Source organism: Miniopterus natalensis, chromosome 9, assembly GCF_054644295.1.
Source record: "Miniopterus natalensis isolate mMinNat1 chromosome 9, mMinNat1.hap1, whole genome shotgun sequence".
NCBI classification, from domain to species: domain Eukaryota; kingdom Metazoa; phylum Chordata; class Mammalia; order Chiroptera; family Miniopteridae; genus Miniopterus; species Miniopterus natalensis.
Genome location: NC_142089.1, coordinates 70,384,851 through 70,406,895, shown reverse-complemented (window position 1 = coordinate 70,406,895; position 22,045 = coordinate 70,384,851). Strand labels below are relative to the sequence as shown.

The window sequence follows — 22,045 nt, the reverse complement described above, 5'->3', positions numbered from 1 at the left end:
GTTAAAAGCGACCTCTAAGATTCATTTGGGGTGTTTCCTGGCTCTGGCAGGAATGTGACTAAACCATTCCTTGACCAGTGTATGAAGTCAATGTCTAAAATCTACAAGGAAAGAAATTATACAGCTTTCATTTGCATTAACTCACTTTCGTGTTTAATAACTCTGGCTGTTGGAAAATGTTCAATTCCCTCGAGAGTATAGGCTTCCAACACAGCAGGTATTATTACCCTTATCAAGGCAAATGAAAGTTAAATGCAATGAATTAGCCTAGAGAGCAGAGAACTTATTAATCTTCAAATCCTATAGATAATGCTTAGCATAGAGCATTACAAATAATAAGTGCCAAATAAACTGAAAAGCAGGGGAAGGTTGTTGGGTTATCAAAGTGCATTATGTAATAGAGCAGTGATCTGTAATCGGTGCGCCACGAGAATTTTTAAAACCTGCAATACCAGACTATTTAGTCAGGGGCACTGACGTCTTTTCCCTTAGACTGGCAGATGAAAAATGACAATAGCCAACACAACAACAGCTGTCAGGTGTAAAGGAACCAGAATCATACCTAATTTTTTTGTCAGATTTGCAAAATATATATATATATTTGGTTGTGCCACAGAATTTTAGTAATTAGTTTATATGCCATGAGATGAAAAAGGCTGAAAGTTGCTGGACTAGAAGCTTCATGGCTATGTCTTACTTTCTCATTTCCTGAAATCAACACTTAAATTACATTTAAAAAATTTATGTGAAACAAGAAAAATGTTGATTTTTTATGAAGTGCATTCAAGTATTCATCCCGTAAATATTTATTGAACACCATGTGCTAGGCACTGTCCCAGGTTCTGAATATTTTATTTTTTTAATTGCATTTATTCAAGTGACAGTGGTTCACAAAAGCATACCAGTTTCAAATGCACAACTCAATGAAACATCATCTGAGCACTGTGTTGTGCACACACTGCCCCAAGCAAAGTCTCTTTCCTTCTATCCCCATTTTCCCTTCTTTGCCTACCTCCACCTAGCCCCGACCCTCCTTTCCCTCTGGCCATCACCACACGGGTATCTATGTCTTTGGGTTATTCATATATGTTCTTTGGCTAATCCCTTCACCTTCTTTCATCCAGTTCCCCCACCCCCTCCTCTCTGACATCTGTCAGTCTGTTCCATGTATCCATGCCTCTGTTTCTATTTTGTTTGTCAGTTTATTTTGTCCATTAGATTCCACATATATGTGAGACCATATGGTATTTGTCTTTCTCTGACTGGCTTATTTCACTTAGCAGAATAATCTAAAGGTCCATCCATGCTGTCACAAAAGGTAAGATTTCCTTCTTTTTTACGGATGCATAGTATTCCATCAGGTAAATGTGCCACAGCTCTTTTATCCACTCAGCTACTGATGGGCACTTGGGCTGTTTCTAGATCTTGGCTACTGTAAATAATGCTACCACAAACATGAATGCTATGTTTTAAATAATAGTGTGTAATACTAAGAACCCCAGTTGATTGCAGACCAATTAAAAGTTCCTGATGTGACAGTTTAACAAGCTGTTGCTCAGAGTTTGCTATGCACACTTCACTGAATGTGGTTCCTTTTTTTTTTTTTTAAATACAACTAATCATATGATGTCAATTCTCTTAGCACCACCATTAAATAACCTGTACCTCCACATCCAGAGCCTTAAAGTTATGGAGTAATAGTGAGTTAAGAAACACAGGGTGGTTGCTAGAAAGAATAGATTGGAATTCAGAAACAAGCCTCTGAAGTGGTGTTACCTCTGTCAAGTCACTGAATTCTGCAGAATCAGTTTCCTTATCTATAAAATAAAATGAATTAGAACAATGCTAACGCCTCTTTTAAGCCCGATATTCTATAATCTTTAATTAAGATCTAATTCTAATTTCTAGGAGGAAGATAAACTCTACATTATTTTGGGCTCATTCCTATTAGTGATGCAAAAATTTCCCTTCCCTTTGTACTTTACAGATGGCAGAGCAGCTGACAAAGGATGGAGTTGGGGATGGGGTGGTGGCTAGTGCATACTTATGTTAAGGCCAAAACTTGATTTTTATTTTTCAGGTTAAAAGGTTTTCAGACTTCCAGGAGTTTAGTTTGTTATAGTTGGATTTTAGATAGCTCCTCCGGCTAATGTTGGACATGAAGAAAGGCACCAGACAGTGGGGAGAAAGTTTAAGTCCTGGGGGAGAAAAAGAACAAAAACTTTTATTTAATTATTTTTTTTACAATTGGGAAGAAAAAAAATACTGCAATGAAAAAAGAACTAGATCAGGGAATGGCGCCGAATAGGGCGCCAGGAGCCCTAGGTCGGTGAGTATTGGGGAGCCTGGAGCCACAGGAGGCCCAAGTTCCCGCCGAGGGGAGGCGTGGGGGATGGGAAAGGGGGTTATTTCTGTTTTGGTGGCTTTAAAAGTCACCCGACTCACTGAGAAAAAAGCCCTCAAATGAATAAATCTAAACTGTTGAGATATTTACGCCTTTCAAAAGCAGGTGCAAATACCTGTATCAGAAGCATCTCACCGTAACTGTCACGGAGTCCATCTCACGAAGCGCGGTACCCCCGGCGCCCCCCCAGGTCGCGGCTGCCCCTGAGGCTCGGGTTCAGCAGCGCCCGCGCGCAGCGCGCCTCCGCCCCCCGCGCCGGCTCTCCCAGGGCGCGCGCCCGGCGCAGGGGGCGGGGACGGCGCGGAGGCGGGTCCCGGGGAGCGCCCAATCAGCAGCGAAGCCCGGCGGTGGCGCTAGTGACGTAGCCGCGCTTCCCTCCGCCCCGCTGCGGGCAGGCTCTCGGCGGCGTCGCCCTCGCGAGCTCCGCGCGCGGGGAGGGAGGGGGAGCAGGAGGACTTGGGGGCCGGTCGCGCGTCCGAGGGCGGCGGGTCGCGGGAAGGGGACGAGTGAGCATGCGCAGCGGCTCCGGTGAACGAAGGGAGGAGGGGACCCGTGCGCGCGCGCACGAGAGGCCCGCCGGCGGCCGCGGGTGGAGGGGGCGGTTCCTCGAGTGTCGGCGGCCGGAGGGTGGGCAGGCTGGCGGCAGGTGCGGCCGAGGCCACCGCCGCAGCCTCCTCCGGGTCGCGGGTCTCCTAGTCCACCGGCGGTGATGAGCTGGACTCCGTCGGGGGCTGCACCTGCCGGCTGCCCATCACTCCGAGCCTCCGGTGTGACCTCGGCCTCCTAGCCTGCCCGCTCCCCGCGGCGCGGTGCTGCCCCTGAGGGGGAGCGGCGGCGGCCTCCTCCGCACCGCGTCCTCGCTTGGGGGCCGCGCGGGGAGAGCGCCCGGCCCCCTCCCCTTCCCCGTCCGCCGTCCTCAATGTCTCCCCGGCGGGGAGGAGGCTGCCTGGGAGACGCGCTGAGCGGCACCCCCCGGAGGCCCATCGGCCGCAGCAGCAGCGCCCAGCCCGGCGCCCCGCAGCCTTGCCCGGCGGCGGCGGCGGCCTGGAGGAGCCGCGCACCCGCCGCCGCCCCCGGAGCCTCGCAGCCGCCGCCGCCACCCGGCGCCCGAGGAGAGGGCGGCGGGCGCCCCCCAGGGAAGATGAAGGCGGAGGCGGGTGACCACTCCATGATCAACCTGTCGGTGCAGCAGGTCCTGAGCCTCTGGGCCCACGGGACGGTGCTGAGGAACCTCACGGGTAATTGACGCGCCGGGGTGGGGACCGGGATTCGGTGCCATCCCCAGCCGCCGCCTCCCTCTGGAGTAGAGGAAGTGCTCCCGGCCGCCCCGCCCCCGTGTGCGCCCCCTCGGGAATTTGCGGTCTCGGGTCCTGGCTAGCCAGGTCTAAATTGGGGCCACTCCGCGCGGGTTCCCGGGCCGCAGACGCCGCCCCCCTTTCGCCCCGCAACTCTGAGGTTTCCCAGGCGTGTAGGGGAGGGTGGGAGAATCCACGACCCGGGCCTCCTGCCCAGCAGGGGGAGGGCCCGCGGCCCTGCCTTCTGTAGTACGCGCGGAATAGCATCGGCGCTGAGACTTGAGCACTGTTAGCTTTTATTTACCCCCTCTTTCCCCACTCGCCCACACACTCATACACACACACACACACACACACACACACCGATTTTTGCTGTTTAGATCTTTTTCTGTTTAGCTCTTTTTCTTTCTGGCAAATCTCAAACTGAATGCAGGACTTAAATTCCTGCTCATGATCAGTTTGCTTCAATTGTTAATTTTTGTTTTTTGGAAATATAGATTACAAGTAGATTATAGAGGGTCAGGGGTTGCGTCAAGGTTTAGTGCATCCTAAGCGTTTTAGTTTTAACCATATAATCTCCTCCCTCTCCTATTTCCTTTTGTCTGTCTCTCTCCCTTTGGCCTCAAGCTGCTGCTTCTGTGACATTTGATAATTTTGTGTGTTTCCTTTCATTCTCAAGGCTATCGGGAGGGATTTGGGCTTAACTATATTATAATAATTAACATCAATTTCTAGTTGTAAAAACGAGTAATACTCATATTTTTATCGAATTTTTAGGTTTGCTTTGTGAAGAAACTTCTGGCTTTGTTAATGTGGAAATGCTTATATTATCATAATCTGAGTCCCAAATTTTAAAAATACCCTCTGAAGATTAATGTATACAAAAAAGAGATTCTTTTACAATTTGGTGACTCTTCAGTGCCTGATCCTCAGAGAAAAAACTTAAAAACACACTCCGGATTTGATTCTTGAAAATGTATAAGGCAGCAAATTTTGATAGAACATTAGTATTTCAAAATGCATTATATCAAACTGGCTAAGAGTAGGAAGAGTATACTACAAATATAACCTGTCTTGACAGGATTCATATATGTGTGTGTGTGTGTATATGTATGTATATATACACATATATACAATGTGTTTTAAAATATGGTATGATATGGCATTCAGATATTCATAGAGACTTTTTTTTTAATTATATACCACAAGGATGACTTCGAGACACTGGTTTCCTTGAATGTGGAAACTATAAAATTACTATAGATTCTGGATCGATTCATGGTGTCCTCACTTTTAATATGTGGTTATTTAACTTGGAGCAAACTGACCTTACATGAGGGTTTAAAGTCAGGAACATGTTCTTCTGAACAACTACATTGACATAAAGACCATCTTATGATTCAGTTGAATTTAGGGATAGATTGCTTTATCTTACTTAGGGCTTTGCTTCCTATTTGTTCACTGTTAATATTTCAAATGTTAAAAAATTAGCTTTGGGAGACCTAGAGAAAATGTTAATGTAACTTAGCTCTTGGCTAGATTTTACACTATTTTAAAATATTTCCTATAAGATTCTAATCACTATTTAGTGGCTTCCAGTTCCACAAGTCAACCATTAGGTTAGTAATAGTAGTATCAGCCCAGGGCTAGCTCTCATTATCTCCTAATACATCTTAATAATTGCCAGTTGCTCATAGGACTTGGCCATTTCATAGAGGATATGCAGAACATCCCAAACTAGGACCCAGGTGGGGCTGGGGAATAAATGGAACCTCTTTTAGGAAATAAGTAGAGTGTGAATATGCAAAATTCTGTTTGGCAGGGTAAAAAATGGAGAAGGAAATAGAAGTATATTTCCCCAGCAGGTGAGTGTTCCACATGTAAGAACCACATCACTTCCAAAGTCCATAAAAAATGAACTTTGGAAGTGGTTACATTCTGATGTGATTCTTTATGGTCTTCTTCACACTGGTGACATATGTAGCTCGGTCATTGTCAAGGTATGTTACCTGCCATGCCATTTAGAACTTGGCCTATTAAACTCAGCTCCTAAAACAACTAAAACAATTCCTGCCATGTATCGGGTACTTAACATATGTTATTTCTCATCTTCAGAATAACTCTCCAAAATAGATTTACAAAGAAGCTCAGAGAGGTAAATTCAGTTGCCCAAATCCTATGCTAGTCGATGGCTGAGCTAGGCTTTAGAAACCCAATCTGCCTACAGAACTGCTTTTTCCCCTTCACCAGGATGGCTTGGTTACTTCCTCTTTACCCCCTTCAGACAGTGAACTACTCGCTTCATCCTGCTACTTCTCTTTATCTATGCTTTTTAGTTATATTTTTCAATTGCATTATAATTTTTATGTGTCTCTTCTAGACTGTGGGCTTTTTGGGGATGGAATCAATGTCTTAATTACTGAATTCTGGAACCCTAGCATTATAGCTCCTGGCACATAGTAAATGCTTAGTACATATTTATGGAATTTTAAAAATGATACTTAACAGTTGGATGATTTAAACATTCTGTTTGCATTATTTTTCAGCTACATCTTTTGGAGTAAATATGCTGTTAATAGGGAATGAGGTGTTTCTATAATTTTTGTAGAAATTATCATACCTTTAAAACACACAAATACTTATTGAATGCCCTTTTTGTGCTAGTGAACCATACTTCCATGTATTTTATTTAATCTTTTCAACAATCTTGAGAGAGGTCGTTTATCTTTAATTTACACATTTAAGAATTGAAGACTAACTTGCTTATATCTGATAGCTAGTAAGTTAAAAATTACCTTTTTTTCCCCAAATTATGATAACATTAAGTCAGAAGGCATTTTTGTTGTCATAATAAACTTGGAAAGAAGCAGGTAATAGAAAGGAGCATAGTATAGAACCAGACTGATTTGAATTTAAGAAATGACTGTGTCAAGGATTTATGGAAATCTGGTTAATAGGAATTCTGGTTAATTAAGAGTCAATTAAAGGGGGAACACATCTCTATTTTTTTCTTTCTACAAACAGGTGTATTTTTTTCTTTGTATCTTATCTCATAGGTGAAGTGGGAAATTTTTTATATTGACCTTTTTATCTTAGAAACTGACCTTTAGAAAATAGTCTTGAGTATGTATTACTTTGACAGCAATAAATGTTTAAAAAGTGATAATGAGAAGTAGCTTAACATTCTAGAGCTAGAAGTTACGTTGTTCAGCTCCTTCATTTTAGAAATATCGAATGTCTCGTTATGGAAGTGAAATGCATGGCAGGGATCGAGCAATTGCTTAATGATGGAGGCAGGACTGGAACTAACCTCCCCTGACCCTTAAGTCTGTGCCTTTTCCTTTAATTCCACATGGCTTTTTTCAGGCAGGTCTGTTGATTAATCTTAATGTACTTAAGAATAAATAGCCTGGTAAGTATTTGTCCCAGTGAGCCCAAGAATGTGTGACTGGAATTGATCTCTGTCCATCTAATAAAATATATTAGAAAATGCAAGAGTTACTGAATAACAGTGCTTTCTAAAATTTTAAGTTGCTTTTGCCTGTGTAAAAGTTAGTGATCTATATTTATTATGTATCCAGTTTTAGAAATCTAAGAAGTTAGGGGTGCTATTTATTTTTCCCTCTCATGGAAGACACTAGGATGGGGACTCCATATAGAGCAGATTATTATCTGGAGACCCCCATCTCTGTCACTTAATAACCGTTGCCAAAGTTCTCTTCTGTATCCATCGCTTCCCAAAGTGTGTAATTCATAAGATTCATAAATTATTAGCTGTGTATTGGTTAGATGTGTCTATGGCTTACTGAAGTAGAGAGAGAAATGGTTTTCTTTTTCAGATAGTTTCTCTTTCTCTGAATTGTTCTAAATACCCTGCTTCCCCCTCCCCCAATCTAAAATTAGAGTCAATACATATATACTTTTTCAGTTTTATGGGTTACTTGACTGTTTTGAAAAAAATAATCTACAGTAAAATGTATTATTTTGCTTTACCTTTATTTTCCCAACTTTGTGTTCTGACCCAAATTTGGTTTAGAGAAGAAGTTTTTACTTAGAAATAGGCAGGATGCCTAAACCCCTGGATAAACACAGATCCAGGCTGGTGTTGGGAAAGGGATAATTGGTCCCTGGGAAAAAAAGGCAAAGGCTAGCTTTAAGCTCATCTGCTCTCACAGTGACAGCAGCAAATGTGGGGGCAGGTGTTTCCCTCTTTCTATTGGTAATAAGCATTGGGAGGCTGGGAATTCAAACTGGCAGGAGGGTCAACCATCTCTGTGTATGTGCATATGTGTGTGTGTCTATATTAAGTGTATATGTACTTGCCCTGGTCGATGTGGCTCAGTGGTTAGTGCATGCACTGAAGGGTTGTGGATTCAGTTCCTGGTCAAGGGCCCTTACTTGAGTTGCAGGTTCAATCCCTGGCTCCCTCGGGGTGAGTACGAGGAGGCAACCAATTGATGTGTCTCTCTCACATTGATGTTTCTCTCTCTCACTCCTCCCTTTCTTCCTCCTACTCTCTCTAAAAATCAATGGAAAAAATATACTCAGGTGAAGGTTAACAAAAAGATGTATATGTGCTTTTTTATTTTTACGGTATGCATACATATTGTCAGCAAAAAACAAAAGACGAAGGGGAAAAATAGTTGGTATCTCCTCTAGGTATTTGGGATTGTTCATACCTTCCTTTAGCGATGCTCTCAAGCAGGTCTGCTTCTCTTGGTGTTACTTTGCTCCTAGATTCTAGTTTAAGGTCAAGTTAAATTCCTCTTCCTAAGTGCTCTGTTATTGGAAGTGAGTTTATGTAGATGAGTTATTTCAAATTCCCCTTTATAGTATTTATGTTTTACAAATGTAGCCTTAAAGACAGGTACTGCTTTTCAGTACTGTGCTGGACCCTAACATTTACTATTCCTGAAATACATGTGAAAAAATCCTGTATTCTTTTGTGGTACAGAGCCAGTAAATAAGTGCTGGTGTGATTTGTACTTTGTAGGAGTTTACTTTTTGGAAGGCTGTGTATCTTATTGAGAATGAAGATACTGTAATTTTTCAAAACTTAGAATTTTTATCTTCAGCTTTTTAAAATTCCCATTTCATTATCTTTGACTCATCATACATTTGTATCCTCTGGCAATACCAAGTCTAAGGTCCAGATGGCATATTTTAAATATAAAGCAGTTTCTGGATAAGTCTTGACAATAACTCTGGGTAATTTTGACATTTTAAGTTAACTAATCGTTAACAGATATAGATTTATCTTTGTCCAGGTGTGATGGGGTAATTATGTATTTTTAATGACTAAATATTTTAACAATAAAAATCATAGCGTGAACAGTGGTGGTAGCAGCATGTTTGAGAGAGTTCTCATTAGACTATCAAGTTCTAGTGGCTTTAGCTGAGTAGGTGAAGCTTTGGAATAGAAGGAGATTTTTCAGGAAACTTCATGCAAATAGGAAGAACCAAACTTTTACTTGGATTCAGTTGCTTGTGTTCTTATTTATAATACAAATCTTGGAATATAATCTAGGAGCATGTTCTGTGCTTACTATAGTAACACTGGGACAAATGAAAATAGTTTTGAGGGCTATAGATTGCTAGGTCAATTAACACTACCTTATTAACATATCCAATATCTTCTTTTATTTGATATGCTATCTCAATATTTGAAGGTAAATCAGTTTTCTAATAATCCTGACATGGCTTGTAAATAATTCTTACATTAAAAAATTCATTTTCAGGATTTCAATACCAAGCAAAGAGAGTGATACATTTCCTCTTTTAGAAATTTTACTTTTAGTAGTTAACCACATTTAACACTTTTTAGTGTGGTGGACATTGTTCTGAGACTGTTACATCTTATTTTCTTTGATCCTCATAAGCCCCTGAGGTAAAGGATCATTACTGACTCCACTTTTAAAAATAAAGAAGCTGTCATAGACAGTATCTTGTGCCTACTTACAGAATATGTAATCCAGGACTTGAAAAATTATCAGTCAATCCAATTCAGCAAGCAGTTGAGTAACTGCAGTGGACATGCTGCTGTCAGAGCTACAACAAATAACACGTCATGACTGTTTTCAAGAAGCTTGTGTTCTAGTGAGTATGAATTTACAATTCTTTGTATTAGTTATTTATTGCTGAGTAACAACTTGCCCCAGAATTTAGCAACTTAAGACACATACATTTTCTCACAGTTTTTGATGTTCAGGAACCTGGGATGGTATTGCTGGTTCTGGCTCAGTGTCTTATGGTAACGGTCAAGCTGTCAGCCTGGACTGCAGTCTCCACAGACTTGACTGGGCTGGAGGGTTGGCGGGCTTCCAGGCACTTTCATGTGACTGTCGGTAAGAGGCGTGAGTCCTCTCCAGGGACTGCTCATAACATGGCTTCCTCCACCATAGTGAGTAGTCAGAGAGAAGCCAAAACACAAGTCACAGGGTCTCTCATGATCTGACCTTGGAAGTGATTCCCATCACTTCTGCTGTACTCTACTGGTCACACAGACCAACTCTGGTGTGTTGTTCAGGGCACTGTACCAGGATGTGAATAGTAGATAAGAATCATTGGGGCCCTCCTAGAGCCTGGCTGCCACAGCCTTGAAGGTAGTTTTGGGAAGGGAGTATGGCCCTGAAAGGGAAGACTAGATGTAACACAGTGGATGAGGGGATGAAGTATCTGCCTAGAAAAGACAAAAACCATCTTCATACATTGAAGAATTATACTAAAAAGCGATGTCTCACATTTTCAAGTGTTAATTTTGTTGGATATTTCTTGGCCATGAGTCACGTATCAGTCTCTGATAAATACAGATAAACAAAGGAAAGTATCAATCATTGTCCGTAAGGAGCTCATGGTCTAAAGACATTGACTAGCCATCTGGTTAAGCAATATTTTTGTGGCCTGTTGAGTTCAAGGAGAACCAGGTAGCAGGATTTTGAAGGCAACAGAAGAGGTAGAGAGTGGAGAAAGAACCTGTTTGTGGGATGGTGGAGAGAAAGGAGAGATGAACTGCTTTGCTTGTAGGATGATCCAGGAATACCATCAGGACTTGATTAAGTTTAAAAGTATTACTTGAATATCTATGTCCAGCTAAAATGTTTTCATCAGTAATGAAACTGGATTTTCATTATAAAATTCTCCCCCTTCCCATCCCTTACCATCCCATTCCCTACCATGACTTACCTTAATCCGACAGGATTTCTAGACTTTGCTACATAATGGAATCACCTGGGGCTGGTTAATGGTACAGATCCAGGGCCTCAGCTCCTATCTGTGGAATTAGGATCTTTGAGAACAGAGGCTAGGAAACCACCTTTTAAAATAGCTCTTAAGGTGATTTTGTTATTGAGGGTTCAAGGATTGGGGACACCTGATTTTGAAAAATTAAGTTTTTTGGGATCAATTTGTAGCTATGTAAGATACATAATGCACATTACTATGGAGTATTTAGTATAGCTAAAAACTTGTTAAAATTTCAATGTAAATGATTCACTTATATTCCAAGAAGATGCTATGACCATTTTTTTTAAGTGACTTTTTTTTAAGTGACTGGTCTTTAACATTAGGATCACATATCTTTTAAAAATGTTTTATTTATATGAAGTATTAGCCATGGAGAATAATTCTTATAAAATAACAATATTTTAAAAATTCTCAGCAGTTTATATTAAATCTGAAGTATATGGGAGAATTGAGCATTAACACTGTTTATGTAAATACTTACATAATGAGCAGTTATTGGAATTTTCACCCCTACTATAATTTGGATTCTGCCAGATTTCTGTATGAAAATAAAGAGTCTAAGTAAGCACTAGGATCCTTGAGTTCACAAGTCAAGAACCTGAATTTTATCCTTGAATGTTACTAATTAGCTTTTGTGCTTCAGACAAGCCATCTATTTCCAGGGTCATCCATAATATAATCTAATGCCAACAATTTTCATATTGAAAGCCGATTTAGAAATTTTAATGAGTTGAGAAAAAGTTTAGAGATTTTACTGCGTTAAGAAAAACATTTATATTTGCATATAAACTTGTTTCTTTAATCTTTAAAATTAAGAAACTTTTTTTAAAAAATGGGGACTTCTTCAGGTCTTTAATATGCTAATTAGGTTTTGGTTTAGGACCTAGAAAATCTTTGTTGTCTGAATGCCATTTAATAACTCCTAGAAGTAGGCCTTCTTAAAATCTGGTTTAAGAAACTGGATTCAGTATCTATGAGATCCCTTCCACTTCGGAAATTATGGTTTGTTTTTTTAATCCCAGTGTGGTATAAACTGCTCCCTCAGGGTTACTGTCAATAATGCCTGAGGTATGACTGTCTTGACGGTGCTTGTGAGATACTTGCTTAACAGTTTTTCTGGTTGTGCTTTTATTTTCTGATCTGCCATTCATTTGGTCTCTTTTGTAGATTTAATTTTAGGAGTATGTTATATTTAGGAATATAAATTCTGTTCATTGATATAAAAAGTTCATTTTTCAGTATTCAGCGTAAATATCTTTTAGAAATATTGTATCATGAGATCATTCGCCGAGATAAGGTCAGTGACTGAATCAAACAAATGTGTTGTTTACTGGGATAACTTAAGATGCTTGAGGGCATACAAGTAATAACAATTGAAACTACTGCATAATCTCTTATAATTTTATAATAGATTCAGATTCTGACTATAAGCCCTGTTCTTTTGTAACTGAGTAGTAACTAATCAGTTATGAGGACAAACAAACTGAATGGCATCCTTCAGGAGGATAATGCTGTGGCTGAAATATAGAGCAGTTTTTGAACTATTTTAAATAGCTTAACAGTTTCTTTAAAGCAATTGATATTTGGGTTGTTTTAAAGTAAAAGCCTGTTTTTCTAACAATTTTACTATTCCATGATGAGTACTGTAATCTGTAGTTTGAAATTCCATAATTAGGTAGAGAAAGGGTAATTTAGTTTAAGTGGATAATAAACAGTATTGCCATAAGCTTTAAGAGAGGCAGTATGTTAAAGCAGCTCTTGAAGGTGTCACAAATAAATTTAAAATCTAGTGTTTTTGCTCTTTTCTAGGAAGCAGAAGCAGACCACTATTAAATATCTAAAACAGCTATAACTTCTATGCTAAATGAGGTTTCATGTACAAAGACAGGAACTTATTTTTAAATCTGATTAAATTGTTGGAGTAATTAAAAATAAGAAAGCATGTCTTTTATATTTACTTTCATTGTTATTCATTCTTTTTGTAGAGTTAGGATTTCATGTAGTATTATACCTCTTCTCTCTGAAGAGCTTCCTTTTATGTGTCTTGTAGCACAGGTCTGTTGGCAGTTAATTCTCCCAGCTTTTTTCTTTCTAAAAAAAAAAGGTCTTCATTTCACCTTCAGTTTTGAGAGGTAGTCTCTTTAATATAGATTTCTGGCTTTATAGTTTTTTTCCCTTTCAGTCTTTTTTAAAAATGTGACTCTGTTGTCTTCTGGTTTGATAATTTCTGATGAGAAGCTTGCTGTACACTTTATCTTTGTTCCTCTGTGTCTAATACAGTAAACCCTCGATTTTGTTGACCCTGATTTAACGGGCTTCAGATTTAACAGACAAAATTTTTGGTCAATATGTCATATGTAAAAAATTAACACCTTGTTAATTTTAAAATGCTTTTAACCAAGATTTGTTTATAATTAACAGGTTATTTTTTGTTATTAATTCACTGTTATTTTTAACAAATTTTAGCAAATAGACCATATGTTGGAAAAAATACTGTAGTAATTTTGCTAATATAAATATTACATATCTACAACTATAGTCTACGTATTTACATCGAAGAGTCACCGCTTATAAACAGTGTTTGCAAATGATTAGTACCCGATCACACTGTATCGCATCTTGCTCGATAATTGGTTCTGTTATCTCATAGGGTGACTTTCTGCAGCAGTTTTAACCTGCCACATGCTCTAAGCCTTGCTCCAGCCTTGTGCATTTGTTTACTCACAGTGACTGGTGGGTGAATGCACGCATTCACTAGACCTAGTCAGTGTAAATTTAGAACTACTGAAAACTTTTCTGTGAAATTAAACTTTTCATACATACTTAACTTTAATTACACAAAAACATGTTCACATAAGTAAAACAGGTAAACTAACTAATTTGTTCATTTTTTAACATACGCATTTGGAAACCTACTTTATTATAAATGGACTTTCAGCTTTATCTCCTCACCCAAATTAGTTCATTATATTAAAGTTTTACTGTACATCTTTTCCCCTCCAGCTACCGTCAGTATTTTTTCTTTGTCTTTGGTTTTCAGTAATTTCACTGTGATATATCTAGGAGTGTGTGCATAGTTTACTTTTGTTTTATTGAGTTTTTTTGTTCTTTTTGGGAGGTCTTTATCTTGCTTGGGATTCTTTGAAAAGTCTTAGATTTAGGGTTTGATATCTTTAGTTATTTAAAAAAACTGTTCAGCCACTCTCTTCATATATATATATACACATATATATATATTTGCATTCCCTCTTTCTTCTCCTTCGGGGACTCCAGTTACATGTATGTTAAACCATTTGAAATTGTCCCATAGCCCTTAGATGGTTTCTCCTTTTCCTTCCCCTGTTACATTTCAGTGTAAATAATTTCAATCGGTTCATCTTTAAGTTCACTGATTCTTTGCTTAGCTGTGTCAAGTCTACAGGTGAGCCCATTAAAAGAATTCTTCACCTCTGAGATCATATTTTTTGTTGTATTTTTTGTATGTTTGTTTTTTAATTTCTAGCATTTCTATTTGATTTTTTCTTGGAGTTTCCATCTCTCTGCTAAAATTTCTCGTCGTTCCTGTGAGCCGTCTACCTTTTTCATGAGAGTCTTTAACATTGTTAATTATAGTTATTTTATAGTCCTTGTCTGGTTGTTCTAAAATCTGGGTCATCTCTGGGTCTGGTTTTGTTGATTACTTTGTTTCTTAACAGCGGATTATTTTTCCCGTTTTTGAGTGTGTCTCATAATTTTTTTTTAATCCTCACCCGTTGATATGCTTACTGAATTTAGAGAGAGGAAGGAAGAGACAGAAGCATCAATGATTTTCTCCCATATGCGCCCCAACCCAGGGATTAAACCTGCAACTTAAGTATGTGCCCTCCCTGGGAATCGAGCCTGCAACCCTTTTGATGTATGGGTCAGTGCTCTAACCAGCTGAGCCACCTGGCCAGGACTGTTATGGCTACCTTCAATGTACCACAACCTTCAAATTCTCTAGTAATTGGTGTTGCTGCCTTGTCCTTAGGGTAGGGAGTAAGTGCTGCAGGGTTATTCTTAGTGTTAGTGCTGTATGTCAGGTTTTAGCCATCTCTACCGCTGTAGGGTTGCCTGTCCATGCACTTCCCTCTCCCAGTGGGAGACTTCTGTTGTTTGTTACTTAGTGCTAGGATCATGGTAGGGGCAGGAGAATTTCTTTGCTGTCCTTGTCCAGTTTTAGTCTTTGGCAAGCTCTGTGTATTAGGGTCTGACAGTAGAATTGAACTGTCAGTATTTTTGCCTTTCAGAACCACGGTAGCCACACTGTACCTTGTATCTGATAACCTTGCCTGCTTCTTGGCACCTGCTCTTACTTAAAGCAAAAGACTTAAGCCATTAGGGGAGGGCAGCCTCAGTTTTTGCATTTTCATATTCTCTATTGTACGTAGTTCCGTGATTTGATCATTATATCTTAGAGTTGTTTCTTGTTCTTGGCTGTGCATGAGAGTCACCGGGGAACTTTTAAAAACTTCTGATGCTCAACTAAATCAGAATTTCTGGGGGTGGTATTTCTTCTAGGCTCTCCCAAGTCACTCTAACCTACTACTGAGGCTGAGAACCATTGGCTTAGAGTGCCCCTCTCCATTTCTCACCCTCATTCTATCTCCAATATGTTTATAGGTTAATCCTGTTTATTTTTTTAAATTCGGGTGTAGCAATGTATTGTCTTGCGATCTTCCTTGACATTCTGCCCCCTTTCTTTGAACTATGTATCCCATAGTACCAGTTGCGTACTGTGCTCTGAAGAACCTGGAGTATTAGAATATATGCCATTGAGGTATCATTAATTAAACACCAAAAGTGTCAGTTCTTTATAATATATGAAATAACCGGGACAGTAATTTTCAATGGGGTGTGGGACAGTGCAGCCCCTGGGACATATATCAAAATCATCTACACCAGGAAACAGCAACTTTTTCTGTAAAGGGCTAGTATTCAACATACTCAATATAGTAATTGCAGTAAATATTTTTGGTATTGCTGGCTGTATGGTCTTTGTCACAACTGCTCAGCTCTGCCATTGTGGCATGAAAACAGCCATAGACAATGTGAATGAGCATGTCTATGTGCTAGTAAAACTTTATGAACAATTAAATTTGAATTTTGTATAATTTTATGAAATGCTGTTTTTTAAATTTTTTTCAATTATTTCAAAATGTGAAAACCATTTATAGCTCACAGAGACAGAGAGTGGACCAGATATAGCTCATGGGTCATATCTGAGGCTGACCTCTGATCTGGGGACTTTTTCAGATATAAACACATCATCTTCCTGAGAATGAAATAAGCCCCCTCTGTGGGATATATCCCCAAATTGAGAAAACACTGCTGTTTGAAACTGAGGAGAGCAAGTTCACACCTTAGATTTGTTAGAATGAAAAAAGTTTCAGATATTGAGATAGCCTAATTTGAACACAAATTATTTAAACATATAATGTGCACCGTTTCTATAAAGAAGGTGGAAAATTATGAACAGCCTCCATCTTACTGGTATGGTATTTTCAGCTTGAGGCTTAGAGTATGATGAATATATAGTATGTTTTTAGTATCTACTTGCTAATGATATTAAAGGGTTAGATACTTTATAGAGGATTAAAAATCTAGTGTTTTTTTAATGAGATAGGTTTCCTTGTTTTTAAGACTTTTAGATTTTTTAATAAATACTGCTATGAACCTTTAGCCTAGAGTAGTGATTTCTGTCTCTATTGCTTGTCATGATTATTTGGTAGATCTGATAAAAAATATAGTAGTTTAAGTCCTACTTCCAGAGAGTTTTAGTTGCTCTATGGGTAATTCTTAGGAGCTACCTAGGTTGAGAACCTTTGGGTTTGATGAGTTATAGAATGAAAACCTATTTTTCTAAAATATGTTTTTATTGATTTTAGAGAGAGGAAAGGAGAGGTAGAGAGAGGTACAAACATCACTGATGAGAGAGTCATTGATTGGCTCCCTCCTGCACACCCCTACTGGAGATCAAGCCCAAAACCTGGGCATGTACCCCAACAGGGAATGGAACCGTGATCTCCTGGTTCATGGGTCAATGCTCAACCATGAGCCACGCCGGCCAGGCAAAAACCTATTTTTTAAAGACAGTATAATTTTCAGTAAATTTTTTTTAAAGTATTGCAGTTTATGCCTGGCCGGGCGTGGCTCAGCGGTTAAGCATCGACCTAGGATCCAGGCGATCAGGGTTCGATTCCTGGGCAGGGCACATGCCCGGGTTTCGGGCTGCAGCCGATCAATGACTCTCTCATCATTGATGTTTCTATCTCTCTCTCTCCCTCTCCTTTCCTCTCTCTGAAATCAATAAAGATATATTTAAAAAAAAATAAAGTATTGCAGTCTATTAAAAAATAAGCAAATAATAAAGCATATACACAGTCTCATTTATGTCCTATCTTATTTTTAAAAGATAGCCATTGTCAAGTCTTTTGTTTGTTTATACATTTTATGTAAATATATAAATATAATTTTTAAAACAAATAGGACCAAACAATATGTACCATTCTTTGACTTGTTTTTACCCAGTTAGTATATTCTAGACATCTAGAGAAGTTCATTCTCATAATAAATTTTTCCAACGATTAAAATCAAAAGCACAAAATATAATTTCTGAGTGACTTGGCAACCGTGGCTGATGAGATGCAGATTTTTAGCAGGGCTATTTCTAGTATTGTTTGGAGGCTGAAACAAATCACAACTCTCCTGCCTCTTATCCCATTAAAAAATAAACAAACACACTGCAAAAATCCAGGCAAAACTGGTTTAAGTTGAAGATTATAGACAGCCTTGAGTAGGGAAGAGTAACCAAAGGGCTTCATAAGAGGTGCCCAGGAAGAAGGGATATATCTTGCACTGAATTAAAGCGATTGTATGGGTGGCATGCTTCAAAGTTTCTGTTTTGTGCATTGTACTTTAAAATTTTTGTTTTATGTTTGCTTAGCATTAGCGAAGTTTCCCTCTGGCTTCCTTTTTTCACTGTTGCTCAATTGCTAGAAGCTTGGATTAGATGAAGTGTAGATGGAAAGGAAAAACTGTGGGAGTGTGAGTATTCAAGTTAGCTGCAGGACCTAGACAGTTAAAGAAGAGATGATTTTTAACTCCTGTCCTCTTAGTGCCTGTTCTTCCTTTGGCTTTTGGGCATCTCTTTTGCTCTCCTCTTAGGATCTGCAGTTTTCTTCATCTGAACTAACCCAGTAGGTTTCCTGCGTTTGCCAGTTGTGAGTAGGACCTTAGACACTAAGGCTTGTTTACCCAGAGTAGATCAAGATCTTCAGAGGTCCTGCTCATTGACAGGGTTGTGTTAATCACTCAGGCAATCAAAATAATAGTAGTAACATGAAACCTAAATTAATTGCAGATATTTTCAGTGGAGTTTAATTTTTTTCCATGATAAATAACATTACTCTTTTTTTAAAGAGAAAGAAACATAAAAGTAAAGTTGAGTTTAAGTACTTTGTAGTTAGACTCCATAAGAGATAATCCTATCCTGGTCATTAGAGGACCATTTAATATTTCCTTTTTAGTCATATAATTCTTTAATATCTTGGGGTTTTATAAAACATTACATTTAAACTTTACTTTTCCTTATTATTAGGTAAATTTATTGTTGAGATCAATAGCTATATAGTCAGTAGGCAGAGAATATTACTTGTAGTGTCAAATAATCCTGCATTCATGGTATTAAATATAGTCAAGAAATTTTGTATTCTACTTGTGTTACAAGGAAAACAAAGAAAAGTGCTTTTGGGGGGTAGATCTGATAAGTTACCAGAAATGGTCTTAGGATACAAGGCAGATTGTTGACTTATTAGGATTACGTTTTCTGTTGCAGAGCCTTTCCTTGTCTTAGAGCACTTCCCATTGCATTTTATTACTCCCTTATATTTTTACTTTATTAGGTTCACTTTGGAAAAATGTAAATATAAATTTAATATTTATATTTATAAATATAAATTTATAAAATATAAATATAAATTTTTAAATATAATTTTTATCTTCTGAGCAAGTTAAGCCTTTTTATCTTTAATTAATTATGAGTTGAAGCCGTTGGTTTGGGAGTGATAGCATGAAAGCACTGTTTCCCAGAAAACTGGAAGGGAGAAAACCTTTTAAAAAGCAAGCTGTGTCTGTTTCCCTAACCACCAGCATCTCTCTCGTACTGTTGAACAGCATGCTTGGCACTCTAATGTATATTGGAAAATATAACAGATGTCTCCTGTGAAATGATTTCGAATGATCCGAGTCCATTCTGAGGATCAGTTCTTAAGAATTTGGGATCTCCCTTCCTTTTTCTTTTTAAATTTAACTTTTTATTTTGAGATAATTGTAGATTTACATGCAGTTGTAAGGAATGATTCAGAGAGAACCCATGTGCTCTTTACCCACTTTACCCAATGGGGAACATCTTGGAAAAGCACAGTATCATATTAGAACCAGGATATTAACATCAATGCATTCCACCAACCTGCACACTTCACCAGCATTGTGTACTTGTACTTGTTTGTGTGTGTGTGTGTATTTAGTTATATACAGTTTTATCAGCCTTGTATGTACCCACCATCACAGTCAAAATACCGAACAGTTTTATTGCCACAGAAATCCCTGGTGTTACCATTTTATAACCACACCTCCTTCCTTTCTCAAGAGAGGTTTTTGTTTGTTTTGTTTTTAAATGCCTAGTCATTTATGGTCTTGACTTAAGACAATTATCTTTTAAATTTCTACCCATATGTTTTAAAAATTTTACTTATTTAATTTTTTAAAGTGTGGCAAAAATATAATGCAAAATTTATGATCCATTTTTAAGAGTGTAGTTCAGTAGTATGTTCATATTTGTCGTGCACCACGTCTCCACGTTGTTCTTGTCTTGCAGAACTAAAACCCTACCCATTAAACAGTTCCCCTTCCCCCTCTTCCCCAGTCCCTTGGCAACCACTGTTCTATTTTCTGTTTCTGTGAATTTTACTACTTTAGATACTTCATATAAGTGGAATCAAACAGTATTTGTCCTTGTGACTGGCTTATTTTATTTAGCAAGAAGTCCTCAAGGTGCATCCATGTTGGAGCATCTGACAGAATTGCTTCCTTTTTAAAGCTGAATAATATTCCATTCTGTGTATAGACCACATTTTGTTTATTGATTCATCCGTCTGTGGATACTTGGGTTACTTTCCACCTCTTGGCTCTTGTGAGTAATGCTGCTGTGAACATGGTGTGCAAATTATCCCTTCACCATCCTGCTATCAATTCTTTTGGCTATATACCCAGAAGTGGAATAGCTGCATCATATGGGTAGTTCTATTATTTTTTTTTTTGAGGAAACACCACATGGTTTTCCATAGTGGCTGCATCATTTTACATACTCATCAACTGTGCATAACTGTACTCTAATGATGTTTGAATAAATAAGTTTTAATTCATTTATTTTTGTTTCATTTTCTGACTTGTATTGACTTACCTTTTATACTCAATGAGTGAGTATTAGCACAAATAGCAAATGAGGTATTTTGTATTATAGAACGTTTGTATACCAAGGACGAGTCTCAAGGTGACATCTAAATATTTTAGAGTCAGCTCTTTTAATTATAGGTAACAGAAACCTTATCTGAACTAGTTTAAATAAAAAGAGGGATTTTATTACAAGGAAACTGGGATTGAATCTAAGGATGGTAATGTGGCAGGGCCTTAGAAATCACTAAAAATGGGACTTGGTTGTCTCTTGTCTTTGGTGGATCTATTTTTCTTTCATTGTGTATGGTGACTTTTGTCACATGGCGATGAAATGGCTCTTTACAAATCCTGAGCCCTTCTGCTTCAGCCACCCAAAGACTGAGTTGCTCAGTTGGTCCCAGTACAGAATTCCTAGGGGGAGGGGTGACTGGTGTGGCTGGGCTCAGTGGCCTGCTCTGATATACCTGACCACAACCATGGTCAAGAAAATGGAGCCAGTGCGAGGGCCCAGCAATATGTATGGGAGCTATAGGGATTGACTGGTTGTCAGAAAGAAAGGGAATGACTGCTAGAGAGACCCAATGCAAGGTATGCTCATTAACTCTATATAAACTCAACTTCAATGAATAGTAGCTCACTGAAGATACATTGAGGCATATTGGAGCTTGAGGAACTTTGGGTAAGGACTATTAAAACAACCGCAGGCAAAGAATTCTTAATAAAAAGTTCTGACTGCTCAGTAGTATATATAAAGTTGAGAGCCAAGACGGGAAGTGCTTCAAATTCTTAAAATTTTAAAAGATAAGCTCATTGACTAATTTCTGGAATGATTTGAATTAAGGAGTAGGATTTTAAATGTCAACATTGGTATTTAGTGTAGAAAATAGAAATTTACATATCAAACAGCAATAAATTAACTTATAATTCACTTCAGGAGATTTGAAAATATATTAGAGATATCTTAGACAAATTGATGTATTATGGCTACATAATGGAGACGTTTGGAGGAAATTATCGTGTAGCCTTAACCTTTTGAAGTCATGGAGGGAATTATTTTCCCATCAAGCACTAGCAATGATGGTAATTGTTAAAATGTAGTTAGTACTGCTACCTATCAGGCACTGTGCTAGGCATTTTATATCTGTTACCTCATTTACCCTTCCCCAAACCATGGGGACTCACTCACAATTTGTCAATTGAATTTTCTAGGCTGTTTTTCCACAGGATGATTAACACAGCTTTTCCTTTCAGAGATGTGGTATTGGATCTTTCTCTGGGCTCTCTTCTCCTCTCTGTTTGTCCACGGTGCTGCGGGAGTGCTGATGTTCGTGATGCTGCAGAGACATAGGCAGGGAAGAGTAATCTCCATCATTGCCGTCAGCGTCGGGTTTCTGGCTTCTGTGACTGGAGCATTGATCACTAGTAAGTTGATTTTGTTTTGTTTAAGAACATAATTTTATATGTACTTACGGTTTTGGTAACGTTATTCTTATTGCTACTGTAACATGTAATCTTTCATGTAGAATATTTTTCAGCACTAATTGCACTCCTCCTAGAAGGTAAAGATCAGTTCATTTATTCATTGAAATCATTTTTGTACTTCTACTATGTGAAGACTCATATTTTGTGG

The 22,045-nt window shown here is 38.6% G+C and overlaps 1 protein-coding gene across 1 annotated transcript in view; it reads left to right on the top strand.

The window, feature by feature from the left end:
- The first annotated feature begins 3,323 nt into the window (after positions 1–3,323).
- The window catches only part of TMEM170B (transmembrane protein 170B), a 31,697-nt gene continuing 12,975 nt past the window's right edge, over positions 3,324–22,045 (top strand). Inside the window, exons 1-2 of the mRNA XM_016204175.2 lie at positions 3,324–3,642; positions 21,667–21,837. Coding sequence (XP_016059661.2) covers positions 3,324–3,642; positions 21,667–21,837 — 490 coding nt within the window. The remainder of the gene's footprint in view (positions 3,643–21,666; positions 21,838–22,045) is intronic.